This window comes from Ovis aries, chromosome 6 (genome assembly GCF_016772045.2).
Source record: "Ovis aries strain OAR_USU_Benz2616 breed Rambouillet chromosome 6, ARS-UI_Ramb_v3.0, whole genome shotgun sequence".
NCBI lineage: Eukaryota > Metazoa > Chordata > Mammalia > Artiodactyla > Bovidae > Ovis > Ovis aries.
In genome coordinates, this window is record NC_056059.1 from 118376815 (window position 1) to 118403715 (window position 26901).

The following is a 26901-nucleotide window of genomic DNA, read 5'->3' on the forward strand; positions in this document are numbered from 1 at the left end:
CCCCCCCCCCCCGCCCCCCGCACTGGGGCCCGCACTCCCCGGCGGCGCCCGAGGGTCCCGGCACCCGAGCGCCTCCTCCGAGCCCTCCCCTCCGCCCCGCAGCCGGACTCCCGCCCTCCTCCCGCGAGTAGTCGGCTCATCCCCGCCCGGGCTCCTCTCCTCCCTTCCCTCCCTCCCGCCGCCCCCGCACGGAAACCCCTGCCGCGGGGTCTTCCTTCTTCCCTTCGCCCCGGACTCGCCCCTCCCCGCCCACCCTCAGGCTTTCCCGGTAGCCCTCAGCGCGAGGGCCCTCTGTTCCCGCACTCCAAGCCAACTTCCTCGGGCTTCCCGATCTCTGACCGGCGGGGGGCGAGGAGTGAGACCCCAGCCCCGCGGCCTGCGGAGCGCGCGCGGGGGCCCGGGAGGCGGGAGGCGCTGGGGGTGGGGCCTGGGGGCGTCAGGGGCGGGCGCCCAGGGGTGGGGAGCGGCGTGCCCGCAGAGGCCGGGGCGCCACTCGGGGGAGGAAGGCGGAGAGACGCGGCGCGGGGGGCTTCTCCTGGCGGGGGTGGCCGAGGGGTGTCCTAGGGGCCACGCGGGGCGGGGGGGCGGGGGAGGGCGGTGCCTGGGCCGGGCGCGCCGGGCCGCGGGCGGTGGGGGGAGCTGAGCGTCCTGGGAGGGGCGCCGCGGGCTGGGGAGGGGGCGCGCGCGCCCTGCGGTCCTCCGCGCCGCATCGGTTCCCTGCGCGGGGCCGCGGCGGCGGCGGCAGGAGGCGGAGGATGCGGGCTCCGACTGCGGCGGCGGCGGCGGCGGCGGCGCGGGCCCGGGAGGACGCGGGAGGATGAGGAGGAGGCCGGCGGTCCGGCCGCGCGGCGCCGGGAGGAGGCGCAGGCGGCGGGGGCGGCGGCGGGCGGCGGCGGGCGCGCGGGGTGCGGGCCGGCTCGGGCGCGGAGGATGAAGTGGAGCGTCCGCGGGGCCTGCGCCGCGCTCTCCTCCTGCCTCCTGCTCGCCTGCGCGCTCAGCGCCGCCGCCGTCGGCCTCAAGTGCTTCTCGCTGGGCTCGGAGCTGCGCGGGGAGCCTTTCCGGCTGGGGGCGGCCGCCGGCGCCTTCTATTCGGGGCTGCTGCTGGCCGCCGGCCTCTCGCTGCTCGGCGCCGCCCTGCTCTGCTGCGGGCCCCGGGACGCGCCCCTCGCGGGGCCGGGCCCGGGCCCGGGGCTAGGGGTCGCCGCCGGCTCCGCGGGGGCTGCGGAGGCCGCGCCGGGCGACCCGGGGGGCGCCGCCGGGCCCTCGGGGCCGGTGAGCAGCCAGAACCTGCTCCTGCTCGGCGTCCTCGTCTTCATGCTCGGGGTCCTCAGCGCCTTCGCGGGCGCCGTGATCGACGGCGACACCGTGTCCCTGGTGGAGCGCAAGTATTCCCACTACTGCCTGCCGCCGCGCGCGCCGGCCGCGGCCCCCGGCCCGGCCCCGGGCCCTGCGGCCGCCGGCCCCGGCCCGGCCCCCGGCGCGCCGCGCGCCCGCGGCACCCTGGACAGCGCCACCTCCGCCAAGTGCCGCCAGCTGAAGGACTACCAGCGCGGCCTGGTGCTCTCCACCGTCTTCAACTCGCTCGAGTGCCTCCTGGGCCTGCTCAGCCTCCTGCTGGTCAAGAACTACAAGTCGTCGCAGGCTCGGCGCGGCCGGCGCGGCCGGCGGAAGGGAGGCCGGGCCCTGGCGCGGCCCCGCGGCGGCCCGGGGCTCCGCGCGCAGCCGCCCGCCTCCCGGGCGCGGCGGGGCCGGCGGGGCCGGCGGGGGCGGAGGCTGCAGCCGCGGCCCAGCGAGGCTTCCATCCTGTCTCCGGAGGAGTCAGACTTCGCCGCCCCGGGGGACTGCGCGGGCTTCGCGACGCACCACGCGGTCTCCTACATCAACGTGGGCGTCTTCCACGCGTTTGACGAGGCGGGCGTGGAGGTGTGCTGCGGGGGGCACCCGTCGGTGGAGCTGCCGGGGTACGCGCCCTCGGACCCCGACCTCAACGCCTCCTACCCCTACTGCTGCCGCCCGTCCTGCGAGGCGGCGCGCCCCTGGGAGCCGGGTCGGGCCTGCTGAGCCCCTGGGCCTGTGCGGACGGCCGTGCCCGTCTGCCTGCCTTGCCGCGGCGGCGAGGGAGGTGGGGGCTGGCGGGGCGCAAAGCCAAGCCTCTCCGTGGCGCCGCAGCTTCAGGGCGGTCTGGCCCGGCGCTTCTGGGGGGGCTCCCCGCCGCGAGACTGGTCCTCCAGTACTATTATTTCTGTGTTTGGGAGGTTTCTCTTCTTTTCTGTGTCTGCTCGTATCCGGACTCCATTTTAAAGTTTACAATAAATGTTTCGGGGTAGGCTCGCCCCCGCCGCACTTCTCTTTGGCAAGTCCGTTCCCTGGGCGCCCCCGAGGCCCAGGCCCGGGGGGAGCTCACCCAGCGAGCGGGAAGACCGCTGACTGAGAGGACAGGAAGACGGAGCGGCTGGTGCTGTCGGAATGGAAGACGTGAAGAAGCGCCCGCAGCAACACGTTGTACACGGATGTGCCTGCTTTTGTTGATAACTTTCTTACTGTAAAGCTCTCCATAAACAGTGAAGATGTTTGGTAAATTTATTGCAATTTAAAATTGGTGAGTTCCTTTATTAAATTAATTGCTGTGTTATTGGAGATATTCATCAAATTGGGGTTAGGGAATGTCGGCAAACATCGATTTTGGGGGAAAATGATCGAATTTGGTCTGACAGATGTGAGTTTGAACAGCTGTATTATGCTAGCTGGTTGGCTAAATCCAACCTCTTTCTGAGGCTAAATTTCTGTCTGTATATCAGGTCCCATACATTTCTTTTTCTGGAAACTGCAGATTGGGTTTTTACGGCAAAACTGAGCTTATTTTGGTTAATACATATGAACAATCCAATCCTATTTTGGAAATCACAGTCATAGTTTTTCTGGCAAAGATTATTATCCTGTTGGTTAATTCAGTAATCTGGTAATTTTGGATATCGTAGCATTTCATTTGAAATATACCCCTTAAATAGCCTTAATTGCTGTGAAGGTCATACTTTAAGATCATTAGGGTGCACATGTGTGTGCCTGTTTAAACACAACGTGAAACGTGTTCCGAACGATGGTGAAATGTGTTTCCGCCCAGTCCTGTGGTTCTGACTGGGATCCAGGTAGGCTCTGGATCTTGGGGAAAGGTGACCCAACTACCATGTGCTGGAATTGTGGTGCCAGGCAGGTGTGCTGCTAATTCTGAACGTGCTGTAGGCAGAGTCCCACTTTGGCCCAAATGGCGTGACCCTCCTGCAAGAGGCGTTGAGGACTCACCCCGCGCTCTGCTAGGGTGAGCACAGCACAGGACACTGGAAGTGAGGAAAGCTAAGGAAATCGTGTGTAATCTCTCTAGAGTGTATAGGGGTCCACTTCTAATTGTGGAAAAGCAGCCAGACTTGGTGCTGGAGATATGGTTTCCAGCTGTGGGCTCTGGGATGAGACCAGCTGCCCTGCCCAAAGCCAGAGTTCCTCTGTACCCCAGGTGACCAAGTCCAGTGTCTAATCATGACCAGCAGGGCCACCCAGCTGCAGCAGAGGCTGCTAGAGAGGAAAGGCCCGCTATCCACGCAGAACTGGAGACCGGCCACCATTCAGTGGAGGTGGCAAAGCTGTTATGCTGATGCTTGGACAGTTACTTAGAAACTTGGGGATTCTGATCAAAGGGGGCCCTGGGCAGTGTCTTCTCCTTGTTATGTTGATGCCATCCGAGAAAAAAGAATCATCCCAGGCCAATCTCCCAGGTCCTCATACCCAGACCTCTTCAGATAGTGGTCCATACCAGGCCTTGAGATTCAGCCCGGCTGAGGGCCCAGCCCAACTAATTCCCCTGATGGTCCTTGTCACCTGACACCCGCCCCCTGCCCCCACACCACCAGCCCACTGGCCATCAACCTAAGCAGAAAAAGTGATAAGTGGCAGCAAAAGAGACTTTTGGAAAGCTTTACCCCATCTACTGAGATCAAATCAATAAGGCAGGGCTGCTCACCGCTCATGGAGCACAGACCTCAGGGGCAGCTGCAAGGCTGACTTCCCAGAACCACATAAGGAGGCAGCCAAGCCAGGGTGCGCCCAGTGAGTGGGCACACGGTGAGCTCTTGCGGAAGGCTGCTGGGCAGGGACCGCTGGAACGGAGCAAACTCGAGCAGCGCGGACATCTGATGTCAGAACTTCCTGTACCCTTCCTGTTTCCCGAGGTGGTGTTGGAGAAGACTCTTGAGCGAGGTGGTGTCTTACACGATTTGTCTTTCAAACATGCAGGCAAAATGACCTCGCTCAAGTTGCAGACTTTCCTTGGGATGGGACAGAAGGCAGAGTGGGATGGGGCAGCAGAGGGCATCTGCGGGTGCAGACAGTGGCTTCCCCCTGTCAAATGTACATGTGACCAAGAAGCTAGATGGGATTTTTAAAGATGTGTTTCTAACTCCAGAATATGGTTAAGTCTGCTCTATAGAGGCCAATATAATGATATGGGATCCCAGGGTTTTATTTTTTTAATTTTGCTAAAGAAATAAAATCTCCAGTATCCCTTCACTCAAATTGTTCTGAACACCAGCACTCAGGGAGGCAGTGGAGAGTCACCACCTCGCCTCCTGCTAACTGCTTGTGATGGCTCCGGAGTCTTGGGAGGTTAGCCAGCTCATTCACACTTTTTCTCCTTTTTGAAAATTTACATTAGTTGTTTAGAATTGATTCTTATGCTCCTTGGAAAATAATGCCAGTTCTTGGAGCGTTCTTAAAATATGGGTCTTATTCTACTTTTCAGAATAATAATAAACTCTTGGCCTGGTGGAGGCCAAACCAAGAGTTTATATCATGGTGAAATACCAGAATTAAATACACACATCTTTGTGTTGTTACTTTGTCTAATGCTGGTTGTAAGTTATTTTAAACATAAAATTTGCTTAAAGAATGACCCAATCAGCGACACGTGGCGCAGCCAGCAGACCAGCCATGCTCCCTTAATGCTGCTGAGCGAGCGCCCCCAGGGCGCCAGGGCTCGCACGCCTTCCTCAGGCAGAGGAGCTGCTCTTGGCCACACAAGCCTCGACTACAAAACTGAATTTTTGACTGATACAAAAATCTACGGCTCCTGACCGTATCAGTCAGTGTGCAGGCCAAATTCCCAGGCTCCTGGGCAGCAGTGTTGCAGAGCCTCTGAGTGGCCTCTGGGGAGCCCCGCTCTGGGCACAGGCCCCTTGCAAGCCCTCAGTGTTATTGCCCCAAAGCACCATTTTCTCACCAAAATATGAATGAAAATTAATAAGAGACTCTAAGCAAAACGAATTCTGGCACATAAATAAGTATAAATTCTTTGTATAACTGTGAACTTCTTTTTATGGGAGAGGGAGCCAGCAGCCTAATGTTAGGTGGTTCATTTTCTAGATGATATGATATCTTTGTTTAATTTGCCACTTTTCGGCACAGTAATTACAGGAAAAAACTCACCAAAATGGAAAATAAAAATCTAACTTCGAAAAGTAGTGCCCACACATCCTTACATCCCCAGTTTGAATTCTAAGGACTTCCTGGGGGGGTGGTGGTGGGAGAAAGCCTGGGGGTCCCTGTCAGAGTTTTTAATGGTTTTCTCAGAATCCCCGCATCTGGAGGATCGTCCTCACACAGGTGAGTCTCGTCTAGAGAAGCTCTGTCTCTGCGTTTTCATCTACCTTCGCTCCTCTGCAGAATGCCAGCAGAAATCCTGTTCCTTTTGAATCGATAGAGCACAACGGTCACTTCCTGTCTGTCTCTGGGTGACTCGTGACTCTGGTCCTGGTCCAGCAGACTGTGTGGTCAAGCCACCTGGGCTACGCCAAGGGCAGGAGCGCCGAACAGGCCGGTCAGGGATGGAGGCCACTGAGGCCCTTCCCCATGCCGCCTGTGGCTGCAGGGGGGCCCTTGTCCCGACACCCAGGCCCAGCTTTGACCTGTGCACCTGCTGTGTGCTCACACTATTCCTACAGCTCCAGCCTGGGCCCTTTATCAGCTCCACTCCTGATAAAACTTTCTTCTAGAACGTGTCAGATTGTGCTGTCCTTCCCGGGAACTTTCAAGAGCTACCTTTTCTGAAGAAAAAGTAAAACCTCGTGGACCTGACCCAGTCTGACCTTTCAGCCTTCTCTGTGGGGCACAGGGGGCTCTTGTCTGGGGCCCAGAGAATAAGTAGGTGTGTGCCGGGGTCCAGCCCCGGTGGATCCAGGGTGATTCGAAGGTGGGGACGGAGTCGGCGTCTTTGGAAAAATACATATTTAATCACAGATATAGAGAGATTAGAAATGGATAGTGTAGTAGGACGATCAGTGGAGAAAAAGAGGCTAAATAACTTGGATTACGTGGAATAGCATCCATGCTCCAGATGGGAATTCAGCCAGAAAAACGGGGAGCAAGAAAGAAGCGACATGGGGGAATCAGTCTTTCCGGAAACTGATCCGATTTCTTTATTTTTGGGTTTGCTTATATACCTTTTGTTACACATAGGGATGAATACAGAGTCACGTGGGGGTCAGCAGTCCTGACCTTTGTCAAAATCAGGTGCTTCACATAAATGTATATAAAAAAAAGGTCTTAGGAATATTACATCATCTTCTGGCCATGAGTGAGACCTGCTGACATTTTATGATCCTTTCTTTCTGATAACCAAAAACTTATTTCTTCCAAGGGTGTTTTTTCTTAAACCAGGCACCATCCTCCAAATAAAGCTGCATTCCTATAGGGTGAGGGTGTAGTGAGTTACAATCAAGAAAGGAATTTATTCAACCCAAGGTTAACATGATTAGTCTTAAAGGTTAATACTTATTTCTTCCTATATGCTAGTTATATTCATTATAAGGGTAGGGAACATGGAGATTTAGCAGCAAACATCAACCCAACAAATGAAAATCCTTTCACCAATGCTCCCCTTAAGATCTATTTAGTCTTAAGATATGATAAAGTTACATTCTTACACAGCAAGGACACAGTGATATATAAGTACAGTGATCTATTACAAAAGAGAAAATCCATTAACTCAAAAAGTCTAGTATTGCTAACATCAAAAACTACCATATTTCCTTTGCTATATTCCAAATACATTGATTAATATATTCCCAGGTGCCTAAGGATATAGAGGCCTGGCGGCGATCATTGACTCAACAAGAAGAAAAAGCCCTATGCTAATTAAGACTCTCAAAACACTCCAAAACTCTCTGTGCTGTTTATGGTTGAGAGGTAGTAAACAATCAAGTGGCAGGAGTATGGATAATCCTGTCACACAAGCTAGTCTGTCAGCAGAGAGGTTTGACCTGAGACATCCTTGTCCCACCCAGAGCAGGGAATTAGCAGCAATTATTGACACAACAAATGAAGAGACCCTTCACCAATATAATTCCTAACCAACTATACTAATAATTTTAACTCCCCAAAATAATTTGCCTTTAGTAAGTCTAAAACATCTCGTGCCTCTCAGGTTGGGAGGCTGCAAGCAATCACATGTGGCCGGACAAACCTATACAGGTGGGCTAGATAACCTTCAGAGGAGTCCGTAAGCTGAAACACTCTTGTCACGCCCAAGAATTTTTATTGCCTTGGAGCTGCATGTTTACTCCTTCTCAGAGAGAAACGGTTATGGGGGAGAGCCCCCCGTAAAGTCAGAGGTGTAGGTGAGAGCATAAAACAGACTCTGGTTTTGGGGTTAGATGCTCGGGAACAGGGGGTTTCCTGAGGCTTGATCACGCCTTTGCGTATGCCAAGCCTCCTTCCTCATGACCTTTGCCATGGGCGGAATTCCTCATGCTGGCCCCCGGCAGGTGTAGAGACTGAAGCTGGTGTGTGCCATGGACATGTCAGGAGGAGGGTGTGCAGTGGGGAGGCAAACCCACTGGTGTTGCTGAGCAGGGGAGATGATATGGAGTACCAGGATGTAGGCCAGGAACATCTCAGAGGTCTGGACCTTCTCAGGGGCCTGGACCATCTCAGGGGCCTGGACCATCTCAGGGACCTGGATCATCTCGGTCACCTGGACCATCTCAGGGGCCTGGACCATCTTGGTGACCTGGACCATCTCAGGGGCCTGGACCATCTCAGGGGCCTGGACCATCTCAGGGACCTGGACATTGTAGGAGCTTGTCTTAGTTCCCTGGACTGCTGCCACACTACATGGATTAAAACGACATATATTATCTCAGTCTGGAGGCCAGAAGTCTAAGGTCAGGTGGTTGGCAGGGCCGGCTCCTTCCTGAAGCCCTAAAGAAGAACTTATTCTCTTCCTCCCTCCAGGCTCTGGGAGCCAGCAGTCCCAGGCATGCCTGGGCCCACGGACATACCACGTTATAGCTGGTCCCACTTTTGGTGTCCTCTGGCTCTCTCTGTGTGCCCTTCTCTGCTTCTTATAAGGACTTTGTTGGCTTTAGGTCCGTCTCTAGTCCAGAGTGATCTGCAAAGACCCTATTTGCAAATAAGGTCATGTTCTAGGTGAATAAGAATTTGGGGGACTGCACTGAACACTTTTGAACCTGGTACAGAACTCAGGTGCGTGGTCTGTGCCCTCCTTCCTGCCTGGGGCCAGCTGCTGAGGATACCCAGGGAGGGCACCCCTTCCCTGAGCCAGGGCGCAGGGGTGAAGCTGGTGGTGCCCTTGCCATCTGTCAGATGAACATTAAAAAAAAAGCTGAAACAGTGAGAGTAATCACCCAAGGGGGAAAAATTTCGGAACATTTGGCATATTTGCAAACGTTTGCATATACGAGCGCCAGTGACTGTGTTACTTCATAAATGCCGCCTGGCACGTTACTTCCTCTTCTCAGCAGCTTGGAGAGGTGGGGGTAGGCATGGCCTCTGTGTCAGAGGCTGGAGTCCTGCTGGAGACTCCACTCTCATCCAGTGGAAGGCCAAAGAGTCTGTGCTCTGAAGGGGCCTCTCTGCCCGGGGCAGCATGGACTCAGCAGCGGCCTCAATTCTGCTCATTTTAGGGACTTTTTCTCCACCTGCTCCTTCTCCTCCCAGCCTCGGCTCACACAGTCCCCTCAACACCCATGTCCATCCCTGGACCCCCACCCCCATCTTGTGTCCTGGCCCTGCTGGGGCGCTGCCTTTCCTGGGAGCCTCTTCCAAGTGCGCCTGCAGGGCCGTCTGAACCACCGGCCCTGGAGGCAGCAGCCCCTGCTCCTGTGCAGCGGGCTGGCCCCGGGAGCCCCTTCTGCCTTTGAGTGTAGCTCAGGTTATTCTTCCTTAAATGCAAGACTTCAGTTCTCCTTCGTCTACCACCGTGGAGCCACCCAGAGCTGTGAGCTCTGCCACCTCCTGCCTCCCTCACCTCTTGCCATCGCCAGCCCTTCCTGGAGGCGGAGAAAAGCTCCAGGAGTTTTCTGAAACCCCACCCTCACCTGCCCAACCAATTAGCCTTGCCCGAGCCCGCACTCAGCCCGAGGCCTATGCCCACCACCATCTCTGTCAGTGTGGTGTCATCTGACCAATGGCTAATTTGTGTTGAGAGCTCTTTATGAGCCAGGCCCTGTGTGACAAGCACTTGAAGATTGCTGCCTCCCTTAACCCTGGAAACAGCACTTCAAAGGTAGGAAAACCTAAGCTTAGGGAACAGGCTGTGTGCCTGGGATGGAGCTGGTGTGAGAACAGGGGTCTGAGCTCAGTTCTCCACTGTGCCTGGGCCCTCGCCTTGTTCTAGCTACAAATGGGACCAAGGTTCTTTTTTCAAGCGGCGTTTGTGGGAGTTTTGTGAGCCCAGGTTTGGCAGTGTAGCAACCTCCAGCTCTCTGCAGACCTCTGTGCTTTCAGCGAACAGCCTGCTCACTGCCCTCCTCAGGGTCCCTTAGGACCCTAAACTCAAGACTTTCGCCAAAACTCAGCCTCTTCTTGTTCTCCACTGAGGGGCCCCACCCCCATGCCGGTCACCAGGGCTGTCTGTTCATTCAATGGCTACCCCGGGGACCAGATGCCGGGAATTTCAGAGGGTGCCCCATGCTCCATCCTGGCACTTGCCCTGATGCAAACGCAAGTGCCGCTCTTGGGAGACTGGAGGGTGAAGAGACTTTTGCATATATTTTCCATACTAAGTGCAGAAATCTGGTTGGATATTACACATTAGGCACACCTCAAAGTAGACCTGCCACAATTCAAAGACTTGATAGCTGCGGCGGTGAGCTGCTGCTGGCCAGTCTGACTTAGCATCACGGCAGTCCAAGCTCAGGTTGGAGAAGTTTACAGACACAGAGCATTTCAGAAAGGAGTGAGTTTATTGAGAGCAGACGGCAGAGACAACGAGGGCCCTGAGTGCACAGCAGCCGACCCCCTCACAGGCCAGGGAGAGCTGACGCTTCTCACGGGTTGCGAAGTGAAAGGTGCTCAGTCGTGTCTGACTCTGTGACCCCGTGGACTCTACAGTCCATGGAGTTCTCCAGGCCAGGATACGGGAGTGGGCAGCCTTTCCCTTCTCCAGGGGGTCTTCCCAACCCAGGGATGGAACCCAGGTCTCCCACATTGCGGGTGGATTCTTTACCAGCTGAGCCACAAGGAAAGCCCAAGAATACGGGAGTGGGCAGCCTTTCCCTTCTCCAGTGGATCTTCCTGACCCAGGAATCGAACTGGGGTCTCCTCCATTGAAGTCAGATTCTTTAACAATGGAGTTATGAGGGAAGCCCTTTTCATGGGTTAGTAGCCAATTTTTATAGCCTCAAGACAAAAAAAATTCCTGCTGGATGGGTGGCATTAGGTGATGGGTTAGGGTGCTATATGGTGACCACTGGATTGGGTCTCTTTGCCTATTTTGGAGTTAGGAAGCCTGTTAAGTGATGATCGAGGGTACTTCTGGCAATGGTTACAAAGGGTTTCAGTAAGTTCTGGAAATGGCCTTGGTCCCAGGTGCGCGCCCCCCCCCCCCACCCTCTGGGTTGCCCTCACCTCTTGCTCGGCGTGGCTCACGCCTGGAGTGCTTCTGTGCGTCCACAACACAACTGCGTGTCTGTGCACAGCGTGTAGTGTTGCCTGCATGTTTTCTAAGAACTGAAATATCGTTGACTTACAGCGTTGTGTTAACTTCTGCTGTACAGCTAAGTGATTCAGTCATTTATATATTCTTTTCCACTATGGTTTATTACAGGACACGAATATACGTCCCTGTGTCCTACAGGAGGACCTGACTGTTCCTTCACCCTATATATGCGAGCTTGCATCTGCTAATCTAACACCCCGTCGCTCCCTCCTCCAGCCCCGCCTCCACTCGGCAACCACACGTCTGTTCTTTATGTCTGCGGGCCTGTTTCTGCTCCGTGAGTTCATGCGTGTCACATTCTAGACCCCACGTGTCAGCGACATCGTCTGCTCCGTGAGTGAGCTCACGTGTGTCACATTCTGGATCCCACGTGTCAGTGACATCACAGGGCATTCGTCTTTGTCTGACTCACCTCACTTAGCGTGGTAATCTCTAGTTTCATCCACGTTGCTGCAAATAACATCATTTCATTCTTTTTTTTTTTTAAATGTCTGTTGTTTTAAATATTTAAAATGTTGTGCTGGTTTCTGCTGTGTAATAACTTGAATCAGCCGTAATTTTATATATATATATATATATATTTATCAGTTCAATTCAGTTCAGTTGCTCAGTTGTGTCTGACTCAGTTGGTCACAACCCCATGGACTGCAGCACGCCAGGCCTCCCTGTCCATCACCAACTCCCAGAGTTTACTCAAACTCATGTCCATTGAGTTGGTGATGCCATCCACCATCTCATCCTCTGTTGTCCCCTTCTCCTCCCGCCTTCAATCTTTCCCAGCATCAGAGTCTTTTCCAATGAGTCAGTTCTTCGCATCAGGTGGCCAAAGTATTGGAGTTTCAGCTTCAGCATCAGTCCTTCCAATGAATATTCAGGACTGGTTTCTTTTACGATGGACTGGTTGGATCTCCTTGCAGTCCAAGGGACTCCCAAGAGTCTTCTCCAACACCACAGTTCAAAAGCATTAATTCTTTGGTGCTCAGCCTTCTTCACAGTCCAACTCTTGCATCCATACATGACTACTGGAAAAACCATAGCCTTGACTAGACGGACCTTAGTCGGCAAAGTAATGTCTCTGCTTTTCAATATGCTGTCTAGGTTGGTCATAACTTTCCTTCCAAGGAGTAAGCATCCTCTCATTTCACTGCAGCAATCACCATCTGCAGTGATTTTGGAGTCCCCCAAAATACAGTCAGCCACTGCTTCCCCATATATTTGCCATGAAGTGATGGGACCGGATGCCATGATATCTTCATTTTCTGAATGTTGAGCTTTAAGCCAAATTTTCACTCTCCTCTTTCACTTTCATCAAGAGGCTCTTTAGTTCTTCACTTTCTGCCATAAGGGTGGTGTTATCTGCATATCTGAGGTTGTTGATATTTCTCCCTGCAATCTTGATTCCAGCTTGTGTTTCTTCCAGTCCAGCATTTCTCACGATGTACTCTGCATACAAGTTAAACAAGCAGGGTGACAATATACAGCCTTGACGTACTCCTTTTCCTATCTGGATCGCCTGTTGTTCCATGTGGAGTTCTAACTGTTGCTTCCTGACCTGCATACAGATTTCTCAAGAGGCAGGTCAGGTGGTCTGGCATTCCCATCTCTTTCAGAATGTTCCACAGTTTGTTGTGATCCACAGAGTCAAAACCTTTGGCATAGTCAATAAAGCAGAAGTAGATGTTTTTCTGGAACTCTTGCTTTTTTGATGATCCGGCGGATGTTGGCAATTTGATCTCTGGTTTCTCTGCCTTTTCTAAAATCAGCTTGAACATCTGGAAGTTCACAGTTCACGTATTGCTGAAGCCTGGCTTGGAGAATTACTTTACTAGCGTGTGAGATGAGTGCAATTGTGCGGTAGTTTGAGCATTCTTTAGCATTGCGTTTCTTTGGGGCTGGAATGAAAACTGACCTTTTCCAGTCCTGTGGCCACTGCTGAGTGTTCCAAATGTGCTGGCATATTGAGTGCAGTGCTTTCACAGCATCATCTTTCAGGATTAGAGAAAGCTCTACTGGAATTCCATCACTTCCTCTAGCTTTGTTAGTAGTGATGCTTCCTAAGGCCCACTTGACTTCCACATTCCAGGATGTCTGGCTCTAGGTGAGTGATCACACCATTCTGATTATCTGGGTCATGAAGATCTTCTATGTACAGTTCTTCTGTGTATTCTTGCCACCTCTTAATATCTTCTACTTCGTTTAGGTACATGCCATTTCTGTCCGTTATTGAGCCCATCTTTGCATGAAATGTTCCCTTGGTATCTCTAATTTTCTTGAAGAGATCTCTAGTCTTTCCCATTCTACTGTTTTCCTCTATTTCTTTGCACTGATCAATGAGGAAGGCTTTCTTCTCTCTCCTTGGTGTTCTTTGGCACTCTGCATTCAAATGGGTATATCTTTCCTTTTCTCCTTTGCTTTTCACTTCTCTTCTTTTCACAGCTCTTGAAAGGCCTCCTCAGACAGCCAGTTTGCTTTTTTGCATTTCTTTTTCTTGGGGATGGTCCTGCTCCCTGTCTCCAGTACAATGTCATGAACCTCTGTCCATAGTTCTTCAGGCACTCTGTCTACCAGATCTAATTCCTTGAATCCATGTGTCACTTCCACTGTATAATCGTAAGGGATTTCATTTAGGTCATACCTGAATGGTCTAGTGGTTTTCCCTACTTTCTTCAATTTAAGTCTGAATTTGGCAAGAAGGACTTCATGATCTAAGCCAGTCAGCTCCTGGTCTTGTTTTTGCTGACTATATAGAGCTTCTCCATCTTTGGCTGCAAAGAATATAATCACTTTGATTTCGGTGTTGACCATTTGGTGATGTCCATGTGTAGAGTCTTCTCTTGTGTTGTTGGAAGAGGGTGTTTGCTATGACCAGTGCATTCTCTTTGCAAAACTCTATTAGTCTTTGCCCTGCTTCATTCTGTACTCCAAGGTCAAATTTGCCTGTTTCTTCAGGTGTTTCTGGACTTCCTACTTTTGCATTCCAGTCCCCTATAATGAAAAGGACATCTTTTTTGGGTGTTAGTTCTAAAAAGTCTTGTAGGTCTTCATAGAATTGTTCAGCTTCTTCAGCATTACTGGTTGGGACATAGACTTGGATTATCATGATACTGAATGGTTTTCCATGGAAATGAAGAGATCATTCTGTCTTTTTGGAGACTGCATCTAAGTACTGCATTTTGGACTCTTGTTAACTATTTCTTCTAACGGATTCTTGCTCACAGTAGTATATATAATGGTCATCTGAGTTAAATTCACCCAGTCAAGTCCATCTTAGTTTGCTGATTCCTAAAATGTTGATGTTCACTCTTGCCACCTCCTGTTTGATCACTTCCAATTTGCCTTGATTCATGGACTTAACAGTCCAGGTTCCTATGCAATATTGCTCTTTACAGCATCAGACCTTGCTTCCATCACCAGTCACATCCACAGCTGGGTGTTGTTTTTGCTTTGGCTCCATCTATTCATTCTTTTTGAAGCCATTTCTCCACTGATCTCCAGTAGCATATTGGGCACCTACTGACCTGGGGAGTTCATCTTTCAGTGTCCTATCTTTTTGCCTTTTCATACTGTTCTCAAGGCAAGAATGCTGAAGCGGTTTGCCATTCCCTTCTCCAGCGATATATGCATCACCTCCCTGTTGAGCCTCCCTCCCCGCCCCAGTCCCACCCTCTGGGTCATGAGCACCAGGCTGGGCCCCCTGTGTTCTGGAGCAACTTCTCACTGATGCTCATGATAGTGTACACATGTTGACTCCACTTTCTCCATCCGTCCCACTCTCTCCTTCCCCCACTGTGTCCAAAGGTCCATCTCTACATCTGCGTTTCCATTCCTTCCCGGCAAATAGGTTCACCAGTACCATTTTTCCAGATCCCGTGTGTATGCATTGATATGCAATGTTTGCTTTTATTTTCCTGACTCACTTCACTCTGCATAAGTCTGCAGGCTCTTCCCACCTCACTGGAATGGAGGGAAGCTCTTTTCAGGGCTGAGTGATGTTCCGCTGCGCGCACGCGCCACACCCTCTTGACTCATTCGTCTGTTGGTGGGCATTCGGATTTCTGCTGTGTCTTGGCTATTGTGAATAGTGCTGCTACCAACACAGGGGGACACACTTTTAACCTTACTCAGTGGTCTCAGACTGAGAAGAGTTGCTGGACCCAGTTCCAATGACTGCGTGTGGAGGCTTCTCCTGACCAAGCAGCTCTCTGTGGCAGTATGGAGTCCGTGAATCCCACTCAGTCCTGATGCTATCAACCCAGAGACAGAATCAGATCCCACCCTCCACTTCTGACAACACCCAACCCAGGGCCAGGTTGCTGCCTGTGCCTCTGACTGACTGTCAACCAGAGGCCCCCAAGAGCCTACCCTCTGGTCACTCCCTCAAGTGGACAGAATGGCTAGCAGAGTTCAGGGGACACTGCATTCACTCACTAGTTTAGTGAGTTACTATTAACAAAATTGAAGGATATGAATTAAGAAGAAGATGCACAGACATGCAGGGCAAAGTCCTGAACAAAGGCCTTCTCTTTTTGTGGAGCTGGGGGCTCAGCACGCTGGCACGTAGAACCTTCCTGGTTCCCTGACTTGGGAATTCTCAAAAAGGGTAAGAAAGCACTCCTTTTTTCTTTTTTTAAATGGGAGGATTCATTATACAGTCATGACTGACCAAGTCACTCACCAGGAGTCGGGGGGCGGGCCTGAAAGCCCCAGCTCTTCATTATACAGTCCTGACTGACTAAGTCCCTGGCCAATACTGATTGACTCACCAGGAATCAGGGGCGGGCCTGAAAGGTCCCAGCTCTTCATTATATAGTCCTGACTAAGTCCCTGGCCAATAGTGATTGACTCACCAGGAATCGGGGGGCGGGCCTGAAAGCCCCAGCTCTTCATTATATAGTCCTGACTGACTAAGTCACTGGCCAATACTGATTGACTCACCAGGAATCAGGGGCGGGCCTGAAAGGTCCCAGCTCTTCATTATATAGTCCTGACTAAGTCACTGGCCAATAGTGATTGACTCACCAGGAATCGGGGTCGGGCCTGGAAGCCTCAGCTCTCCAATAGCCTGGCTGGGTCTCCGAGCGACAAGCCTCCACTCTGGTTGCTGTTCAGTCGCTCAGTCACGTCTGACTCTTTGTGACCTCACGGACTGCAGCACGCCAGGCTTCCCTGTCCTTTACTATCTCCTGGAGTTTGCTCAAACTCAAGTCCATTGAGTCGGTGATGCCAACCAAGCTTCTCATCCTCTGTTGCCCCTTCTCCTCTTGTCTTCAATTTTTCCCAGCATCAGGGTCTTTTCCAATGAGTCAGCAATTCAAGTCAGGTGGCCAAAGTATTGGAGCTTCAGCATCAGTCCTTCCAATGAATATTCAGCACTGAGTCCTTTATTTTTCTTTAAAATGGTATATTAACATGCAGTAGGGGCTTCCCTGGTGGTTCAGATGGTAAACAATCTGCCTGCAATGTGGGAGACCCAGGTTCGATCCCTGGGTTGGGAAGAGCCCCTGGAGAAGGGAATGGCAACCGACTCCAGTATTCTTGCCTGGAGAATTCCATGGACAGAGGAGCCTGGTGGGCTAGAGTACTTGGTGTTGCAAATGATTTATATCTTTATTTTTAATTGAATATATTTATTTTAAATGTCTTAGTTTTAATTTTAAATGCCATAAATGCTGACAGATATAGCCCATATAAACCCAAGCTTCTGGGACCCCTGGTGGTTCCTGGATCATAAAGGCCCTGAGCTCTGCAAGGCAGCCCTGGCAGCACGTGAGCCTCGGCCCACAGAATCCCTGGACACTAACAAACCTGGAAACTTTGTATACTTCAATTTAAACACATATATTCAGGTAACTTATCCAGAGGAAATTAAAAGCTCAGAAGTTCCTGGAGTGATTGACAACAGGGAAATACGATGCATATCCAAACCAAGTCTTTTAAACTACTTACTACTCAATCTAAATTCAAGTACAGTAATCAAAGAAATTGAAGCTATTCATCAACCTTATAGAATTCACATCTTTTTTTAAAAGAATAATCTTGCATTTAAACAGATATCCTTCATGACACAAACCCATGAAGTAAACAAAAGAGTTAAAAAATATATAATTCTTCCAGTGTCTTAACAGCTCCGTCTAAGACTTTGTGTTGGTTTGGTCCATGGCTGTGAAGAATATACAGACAGCAGCTGTGATGAGTAGATGCATTCCCTCATAGAGAAGTTTTGGAGAAAACACACTCCATATAAATAAGTGATAACGCAGGGATGTCACCATAACGATATACACAGAAACTGGAACAGAACAGACGAGCGCATAGCAGAAGCAAGCACGCCTCAGCGCCGAGCCGCTGTCAACAGAAAGGGAGACGTGCGTTACAGCACGGCACTCTGGTCATGCAGGCTGTGAGTGCACGTGCAGGCTGTGAGTGCACGCGCAGCCACCAGAGCACGAGCCCTGGGGGGAGTGCTCAAGCCCAGCCTCGTGTCCCACTTGGGACCCAGTCCCTCAGGCAGGGGTTCTGGGAGAGCTGGGCCTGAGGCAGCACCTGCTCCCCTCCTGGGGCCTCGGCTCCAACACCCAGTGCGGGAAACTCCTGGGGATGGGCCTGGCGGATGGGCCTCGGCTCCGCTGCCCTCCTGGGGTGCCAGAGCACCTGTGCTCAGAGGAAGCCTGCCGACCCCACGGCCCTCTCGACCAGACAAGGAGGGAGGGAAGCTCAGGACACTGCCTTGCTTGGGTCTCAGTGTCACGTGAGTGGGGCGCATGACCCGTCTGGAAGACTCTGACTGGGCTCCTTCCATAGTGAGCCCCAGTGAGGAGGCAGTTCCTGTAGCCTCAGCATAAGGTAATTTGCAGTCGAGGGGATGAGCAGAGGGCCTGCAGCCAGGCTGTCTGTCCCCACTGCTGAGCTCCAGAACAGATGCCAGCTCCTCAGAAGAGGGGCACGGTCTACCCAGGGCCGAGGTTTTGAGCCACTGGAGATGTGTTTTCAGAGCTTGCTTGGTGGCCCAGTGGTTGAGAACAGACTTCCAATGTAGGGGACGTGGCTCAGATCCCTGGTTGGGGAACTCAAATCCTTCCTGCTGCAGGGCAGGAAGACCCCGCGCCTCAGCTGGAGAGCCTGCCTGCCTGCAGGAAACCACACAGCCCACGTGCCACAGTCAGTGAGAGGCCCGCAGGCTGCCATGAAGAGCGCATGCACCTCAGCTAAGGCCAGACACAGCCGGAAATAAAAATAAAAAATAAAAAATTTAGAAAAATCATCTCCCTCGTAAAAAAAAAAGTGTTAGCTGCTCAGTTGTGTCCAGTTCTTTGCGACCCTATGGACAGCAGCCCCCCAGGATCCTCTGTCCATGTGATTCTCCAGGCAAGAATACTGGAGTGGGCTGCCATTTCCTTCTCCAGGGGATCTTCCCGACCCAGGGATCAAAAAAGAAAAGAAATTTTCTTTTTCTACCACTTTAGTCTGGTTACAGTTTTCTGATTTTACTGGAAAAATAAAAACAGAAACAATGAGCGAAGCGACTGAAAATGAAGGAGGAAAACCTTTTCTAAAGTAAAAGAGGAACACTTCTTAATTAGGGAAAACATCAGGCAGCACTCCCCAGCTGACTAAAATGCTCTCAGCTCACCTAAAAACCATGCTAACATCTTTTTTCTCCCCAATACAAGTGTAACAGATGTCAAGTGCCAGGAAAGTCAAGCCGTGATCTCAGCACCAGGGAAGCTGCTCTCCACAGAAGACTGGGCTCTACGGCCCGGCCTTCACCTGTCCCGTCCACCTGCTCGGCTGGCCTGCAGTCACAGACGTGGTGCGCGCCGAGCCGGTCCCACGGCAGGCAGCCCTCCAGGGCAGGGAGCACACACCTCACCTGCTCACGGCCCAGATGTGTGAAGGGACCTGCCAGCTTCCTTTCCCAACCAAACCCACAGCACAGAATGTGAGGTGGTGGGAACTCCGTGGAGTCAACGGGGAGGGGAAGGATGGATGGATGGACGTGCTGGGCAGGACAGCATGGTGGGCTGCCCCGGCAGTCTGACAGGAAGGAGCCTTTGGGGCTGGTGACCGCCGGCTTCCGTGGGGGCAGGACAGGCTGACAGAGTCACAAGCCCACGGGCCCACAAGCCCCTTGGGACCGTCCAGGCCCCCCTCTGCAGCAGGGATCCTGGAGGTGAGAACTAGCTCCTGTGAGAGTGAGAGCCTCCTGCTCTCTGGCCCCCAGTGGACACCCGCTCCCTGGGCCCCAACCAGGTCTCCAGCAGCTGGATGGGACGAGAAGGGGCTTTCCATCCTGTCCAGCTGGAGACCCAACTTGGCATGACCTAGAAGCGGCCAGCAGGGAGGCCTGAGCTGTCCCTTCACAGACCTGCCCCACCCCCCACGCGCCACGCACTGTGGACTGTTCTTATTTAAGGAAAAGAAAGCTGATGAAAAAGACCTCTGAGTTATTGGGAGCAGGAGTTAACCCACCATCAGACTAAAGATGAGGAGCCTCACCTGCTGGCTTCTGAGGTCAGGAAGTTCACCAGGTGGCTGGCCCACAGCACAGGCCCCGAGTATGTCGCAAATGCTGTCAGGAACATGGCTGGGATCTCCATGTAGGCATCCAGGCCCACGAAGCCTGCTGAGATGTCCACAGTGGCGATGCTGTTGGAGTTTCCCTGGACGACGGCAGAAGCAGTGCTGATGCGGCTGGTCCTGTACCGCGGTCACGAGAGACCACGAGAGCCGGTCGCGGGGACTTGGCCCCAGGAGCCCGGCTGCCCGTTCACTCCCGGCTCCGGGGCTGACCCCGGATGACGGCCCTCCACCTGCTCGCCTCGCTCCCAGGCTTGGGGAGCAAGTGGAGTGTTTTTCACCTTGAGGAAACTATACAATGAAAGTCTGCTGATGGAAGTGAAAAGCCCCAAACTTCTGTCAACTTCAGGCAGACATGCCAACCTCTCTCCTCCCTCCTCGGGGACCCTGTCTGAGGGGCTAAGGGTGGTGGTGCCACATGGCTTACGGGAGCAGCAGGACACGGCTGTCAGGGAGTACAGGCAGTGTCAGGCCCAGGATCCTGGCCGCTAAGAGGACAGCTCATCCCACCAGGCAGTGGGGAGTCTGAGCCCAAGTGCGGGTCTCCCGAGGTGTGGCCCCCACCTTTCAGTCTTCACCGACGCTGGTGGCCTTTTCTCAGACACTCGTGCTGTTTGCAGGCCTGACAGCACAAGTGTCTGTCCCAGCACAGTGCAGGCCCTTCCCAGGAACTTTTTACCCGTGGCCCAAGGACACGGGTCCAAGCTGGGTGAAGCCCACCGCCTCCTCCCCCGGCTGTGTGCCATTCTGGGCCGTCGCTGGGTGGTGGCGCCGACCCAAGCGTCTCAGGCCACGCCCACTCCCCGTGTGCTCGCTGTCCACCGCTGGCCCATCCCTGACAACAACCTCCTTCGTGCAGCTTCCCCACGGCCCTCTCTTCTCACGTCTGTCTGGGCTTTCCCCGACTGTATGATTCCTTCCCTAGAGACCTCGGAGCTGCTGAGAGGAGGAGAAGGAAGAACAAGAACCTCAAACGCCACGGCGAGGGAGGCAGGCTGACGACAGAAGAGTGCCTCTGACCCCAGGCGGTCGCTGGAGGTGCTGCCAAAGCCGACTCCGCAGCCAGGGAGGGCTGGCCTACAGCGTGGCCCGCACGCTCTGGGGCTTCCCTGTGTTCCGTCACTAGGGCCTCAACAGTGCGACGCTGTGTGTGGGGTGGGGGGAGAAGGGGTGGTCTAGAGGCAGAGAGAGACTGAGGGGCCCATGGGGGGCTGCGGATGCCAACTGGGCCCCATGCTCCTGACCCTGTACCATGAGGAGCCGGTGAGCTGAGGGCTGGGGAAAGGGTCAGTGAGTCTCCTGCCAGGAAACCCAAGAGTGAGAAAAGGACGTCCCAAGGGAAGGGCTGTGGGAGAGGAGACGAGAGAGGCCCCACGGGCCCACTGAGCTCCTAAGGCCGCACCGCTGCCCGCTTGCCTGACGTGTTGTGGGGCCCGCCGTGGGAGGGCTGGCCAGTGCTGGTCTTGCCCTTTGGGGCCTGGAGCGTGTCGGACGATGCCTGCTGCAGGCGCCCCGTGGCTGTCAGACGCGTGTGCGCTGGCTGCCTGTGGGCAGTGCCCGAGATGTGCCAACTTCACAGACTGCCACGGAAGCTCCGTGTCCTGCTGTGGGATGAGGCCACGTGGCAGAGAAGCAAACTGAACGTGAGACTGTCTCCTTGCTTGGGGGCGTGACCTGCGGTCAGTCTTCCTGACACTGAGGCCTCAGCGTTGGGCAGAGCTGTTCAGTTCGCAGGGAGCCTATGGGCACCTTCCTGATCAGGCGGCAGGGTCTGCTGTGCCACCAGGGGCAAGTGGGAGACTCTGGTGAGCTGCACTCCGGGTACGGGGAACAGGTCAAGGGCAGGGCTGAAGGCTGAGGTGGAACTCGGTTCCTCCGGGGCCAGGAGCCGGATGCTCTGTGCACCTGTCCAGTGCTGTCCTGAGTACACAGCTGCACCCTGAGGCCGACCCTGGAGGTGGCTGGGTCTGCCTCGATGGGCTCTCCAACACTGAAGAGGAGACGCAACAAGCACGGGTCCCAAGAGAGTAACAGCCAAGCAGGAGCCCCAGCAGCGCCCAGAGCTGAGAGCCAGGGAGCAGGGAGAGCAGTCACCAGCCGAGCTGGCAGAGCCAAGCCCTCCACTCCCCTGACCGCCCGGGGGAGGCAGACCCGCACAGCAGCTGCGCGCTGCCACCCAGCACGCCTGTCTTAGATAACTAACTGCACTCTATCTCATAAATATGTGCATGACTTAAGCATAATTCACCTTGCCATGCCAACAGTTCTTTCACTAAACTTCCCGGCTTATGGTGAGATTTTCTTTAAGAAAAACTAAAAGATAAACAACATAAAAATTAATAGTCTCCTACCCACGATAATGATGAACCCTACCTGAAAATAGAAGAATGCTTGACCAAACCAGTAATGCATCACAGTGACCGCGGCTGCGCCGTGCCTCAGGGGCCTCCAGATGAACTGAGTCATGACGGTCTGGACCGCGAGGCTCAGCACCAAGACAGGCAGGTTGTGGGGTCTGAGGAGCAGTGCTGCCAGGAGGACTAGGCCGCTGTGTATCTCCCAGAGGCCCACAGTCCTGGCCGTGAAGTCTGCAGCGATGATTTGAGATTTAAGCAAGTCTTTGGTGCCCGTGAACAGAATGCCAAGGACAAAGACGTAAACAAAACGCGCCTCGGTAATGCCCCTGAAGGAAGCAAAACAAGTCAGGCTCGTTAGCACCAGCTATGAAAAAATCTGATACGTATTTTCCCACAAAAACCATGTGTCTCCTGAGCTGAGCTGACAATGCAAGCTTCGGGACCCACTCACTGTGGGGGGCTCTGTGGAAGTAGGGGAGTCTGCCCGTGCACATCAGACCCCCAGGGCCCCCAGAGGCCGGCAGGCCTGCCCTTTCTGTGTGCACTTCTCTGACAGAGCCGGCTGACAGGGAATCGCGCTCATGAGGCCAAGGGTCACCTGGGTGAAAGATCAGAGCCATCACGTGTGGCCAAAAGACCGGCCCACCTGCTCTGCACAGATAATGTGGAAACTGCTGCAGTAGGATAAGGTCAAAGAGGGAGAAATCCGCAAAGGCCCAAGTGATCAGAGGCATTTCAGGAAGAAAGGGGCTGGGACTCGTCTCAAGGAGGACACTGGGCAGGCTGACAGTGGACAGGAAAGAGAGCAGCACTGATGTCTTTAAGGGTCCCCCTCTTGCCCTGACCACCCAGCTGTGCTGGATGTCCAGAACCACTGAAACCAGGCCTTCCACCCCAGCCAGGTCTGGGCTTCAGAGTGGAGAAGGAAGTCAGGAGTTAAATGTAGAGGATTCCAGAACACCGATGGACAGCAGCGCCTGCGGGCACTGAAAGGAGAGAACAGCTTTTAGGGAGATCTAGAATCGGGGCAGCTTTAGAATCACGGCAGACACAGAACCAGGAGGGAGTCTAGAATCAGGATGGATCTGGAACCAGGATAAACGGGGTGGGGAGTGGAGGCATTTCACAGGAAGAGTGGGAACCAGGCAGCGCAGGCTGATGAAAGGGTGCACTGGTCTATGTTCTGGACACCAGTAAGGTGCGTACTGCTGTCTCCATGAAAGGCGAGGGAGTGATCCGCATCTTGACGTGAGTGATGCTGAAATACGGTGCATCCGAGAGGAAAGAGCAATTTACTCATGTATCACCCTTTGATTTGTAAATAAGTTCATTCGTATTATTTTTTAGATCCTACATATAAGCAACATACACTTTGAGATTTAAACAAACAGCCCTGAGTTGGATGCCCTCACATGTGACATTCAGTCTTGACATCTGCACAGAACTCTGAGGTAAACAGCCTTTAAGGTGTCTCCCCACCACGCCCACCCCACCTGACCTTCCTCCCGCAGGTTAAGGCCTGCCACTTGGCTGCCACCTCAGCCAGGCCCTCAGCATCATCTGATTCCCCTACACCCGGTGACAGGCCCTGTTCCCAGGAGTGCCCCCTGTGCCTCTTGGCCACCCAGACAATCTGGCCACAGCTCTCAGAACTCACCCTGACATGCTTTCAGAGAGCGCAACACTTGCTTTTCTTTCTTTGACTAGCAAAGCAACACCAAACATTTAGAGAAAACCTATCCTTCTCAAACTATTCCAAACAACTGCAGAGGAAGGAGTGCTTCCAAACTCACGTTACGAGGCCAGCGCAAGCCTGATATCAAACCCAGACAAAGACACTGCACACGGAAGACTGTAAGCCAGCATCACTGATGAACGCAGATAATCAGTCATCAGCAAAGCAGTAGCGAACCAAATTCAACCAACATTAAAAGGATCATACGCCGTGATGAGGTGGCATTTATCCCAGGGACGCAAAGATGGTTCAATACCCCCAAATCAATCAAAGTTATACACCAAGCTAACAAACTGAAGAATAAAAACCATATGTCCTCCTCAACAGATGGTGGGAAAAGCTTCTGACAACATCCAACATCCATTCACGATTCACAACATTCTCCCGAAAGAGGGTATAGAGGGAGCACACCTCAGCATGATGAAGGCCATGGGTGCTGAGCCCACAGCCAGCCTCATACTCAGTGGTGAAAAGATCCAGACTGAGACCGCGACAAGGACGGCCACTCGCCACTTCCGTTCAGCCTGGAGTTGGGAGTCCTGGCCACAGCAGTCAGGTAAGAAAGAGAACTGACAGGGCGCCACACTGGAAAGGAAGAAATGCAACCGCCGCTGTGTGCAGATGTCATGACGGGACACACAGAAAGTCCAAAACACCGCTAGAGCTCGTCAGTGAGTTCAGTACAGCTGAAAAATACAAAGTTAGTGTGCAGAAGCAGTCCACAGTTCTATAGCTATCAACAAATTGTCATAAATGAAAAGTAAGAAAACAATCCCACTGACAACCACATCAAAGTAATAAAACACTTAGAAATGAATCTAAGAAGGAGATAAAAGAACTGTACTCAGAAAACTGTGAGACACTCATGAAAGGAGCTGAAGACAGCACAAGCCGGCGTGAAGGCCGTCTCGGCGACCACGTTCCCGGGTTGGAAAGATTGACACTGTTGAAACGATCGTCTGCCCAAGGCAATCTGCATATTCATGCAATCCTTCTCAAAATACAAACGGCATTTTTCACAGAACCGGAACAGGTTATTCTAAAATTTTAAAACTTGTAAGGAAACACAAAAGGTTCCAACCACCAAAACAATCTTAAGAAAGAACAAAGCTGGAGGTATCACAAGCCTTAACTTTAAACCATACTACATAGCTACACTAATCAAAACAGTATGGCAGAGGCACACACACACATCACACACACACACCTCGAGACTGGCAGAATGGACTGTGGAGCCAAGGTGAGCCCACACTTGTGTGGGGAGTCAGCTGATGACACAGGAGGCAACAATATATAGTGGAGGAAAGACAGTCTGTTCAATAAGTGGTGTCGGGAAAACCAGAAAGCCGCACGCAAATGAAGTGAACTGGACAGCTCTGTCACACCACACACACAGACACACACACACACACACAGACACACACCCAAAACGGACTAGAGACCTGGAACCACAGACCTCAGGACTCATCCACACACACACACACAAATTCAAAACGGACTAGAGACCTGGAACCACAGACCTCAGGACTCATCCACAACTGCTGGCCAATCACCTCGTTTTTTACTATGCGCAACCGTAAGTAATGCTTCAGAGAACACACCCATATCCCAGTCTCTTGCTTCATGTCTGGTTGTATCTTGAGATGAGTTCTGCAAGAGCACACCCAAGTCAGAGGGTTGGACAAAATCAAGATTCTTAACACATTTTATAAACAGCCTTCCAAAATAGGGTCTGCTCGCCCCAACCCTGTGACTGTTAAAAACAGAGAAAGCCCTGTGACGTGCAGAAAGTGGTACTGACAATTTGCAGGAGCCAGCTGTGGGAGCTCACGGAAATCATGGGAAAGTTGGGCTTTCTGCCATGCCTCACCGCCAACTGCTAGGAGTATCCACTCATCATTATCCTCATTACTAGCTGCTTCTTAGTGGAGCAGAATGAAATCTTTAAATTCTTTATTTTTAAACAGTCCCTTAATAAAAAAAACAAACGAACAAAACCTAAGTGAGCTTACTGGCAAGGTATTTGTCTCTCCCCTACCAAAAAAAGAGGCTAACAGAACTGGCTCGCTGAGGTGTTCTGGTGTCACAATTCACAAAACCCCAACTCCAGTGTTCTCAAGACTGCATGGCATTTTTAGTACGTAAAACACTACAACAGGTCTAAAAACAAGTGCTTGTGTCTGCTAGTACACTTACTTTGAAATGTCTTTGTTGTCTTGTTGCCATGGGAACAGCACATTTCCAATGGCTGCCCGGTAGCAATAGATGCCCAGCAGGCCAAACGCCACGGCCACTTTTGATGTGAGGGAGCACCTCTTCTGAACCAACACAAAAATCATGGTGAGGGAAAGCGCGGCCAGAACAGAGAGTTCAGCCTTATGATCAGAGCTGGAATGAAATGCAAGACGCCAGAAATTACTACAAGGACAACTAGTGATATCACAGATCTGCACACGTGGCTTTCTAAGAATGGGACAAACGAAAGGGCTGTGGACCCGAACTCCCACTGCTCAGCCACAACCGGTCCCCACCATCAGCTCTGCACGGGCCAGGGCAGCCCTGCCTGCTGGCTCTCCTTCCTGGGGCTGCCTCGCTTTCCCCAGCCACAGGTGAGGAGGTTCTGGGCAAAGGAGACATGTCCTGGCACCATGCTCTTCCATTCACTTGTCAGTGCAGAGGGCATCACTCGGGGAGTCTGCCCCCTGCAGGTGCCCCAGCAGAGAGGCTGGCACGCGGCCGTCACAGCTGTCTCTCTGCCTGGCCTTCGCCCGTGCCCCCTGCCGCCTCAGCGAGCCGTCCTGGGTGGCAGGGCTTTCCTGTTTTGGTCACTGCAGCTCGTGGTCACGAAGCCCAAGCACTCAGTACCTGTGAAGTGGGTGAGTCAAGATACACACACACCACACGGAGAGACTACTAGGGAAGACGCAGGGGAAAGGAGGCCGGTGTCAGGTGGGCCCTGGGGGTGGCGGCAGGGTCTCACTGGGGCCCCCACTGCTGCTCTGCAAGCTGCGCCGTGTGCAGCCCCCAGGTCACCGTCACAGATGGAAGGCAGAGCATAGAGGAGGCAACTCTGGGTATCTCTGGGTGCCTCCTGAAGGCTCTGTCTTGGAGCAGGAACCACTGAAACTGCAGCCTCCTCACAAGTGGGACCGGGAGAGTCATGCCCCGATGGGAAGGCGCAGGGGGCCAGTGTGCTGAGGGAGGGTCCAGACTGAGGCGTGGGCACA

General features: G+C 53.1%; 2 protein-coding genes across 7 annotated transcripts in view; one reads left to right on the forward strand and one right to left on the reverse strand.

The window, feature by feature from the left end:
* Positions 1-891: 891 nt before the first annotated feature.
* On the forward strand, positions 892-5504 carry TMEM271 (transmembrane protein 271). Its single transcript, XM_042251801.2, has one exon. The coding sequence runs from the start codon at positions 931-933 to the stop codon at positions 2059-2061; it is 1131 nt and encodes a 376-aa protein (XP_042107735.1). The 5' UTR covers positions 892-930; the 3' UTR covers positions 2062-5504.
* A 927-nt stretch (positions 5505-6431) lies between these two features.
* Positions 6432-26901, reverse strand: part of PIGG (phosphatidylinositol glycan anchor biosynthesis class G) — a 50945-nt gene continuing 30475 nt past the window's right edge. For 4 of the 6 annotated variants that reach the window (XM_027971367.3, XM_012180457.5, XM_027971368.3 and 1 more), the window contains 4 exons: positions 25871-26062; positions 21956-22265; positions 19502-19665; positions 10232-17350 (listed from right to left, as the gene is read on the reverse strand). In XM_027971367.3, coding sequence (XP_027827168.2) covers positions 17137-17350; positions 19502-19665; positions 21956-22265; positions 25871-26062 — 880 coding nt within the window. In that variant the 3' untranslated portion in view covers positions 10232-17136. Of the gene's footprint in view, positions 6731-8324; positions 17351-19501; positions 19666-21955; positions 22266-25870; positions 26063-26901 lie in introns of those variants that run through there. The other 2 variants (XM_060417734.1, XM_042251802.2) reach the window with 2 other exon arrangements.

What these genes read in the sequence shown, in the direction of transcription:
- TMEM271 (XM_042251801.2), top strand. Translation starts at nt 931, where the DNA reads ATGAAGTGGAGCGTCCGCGGGGCCTGCGCCGCGCTCTCCTCCTGCCTC.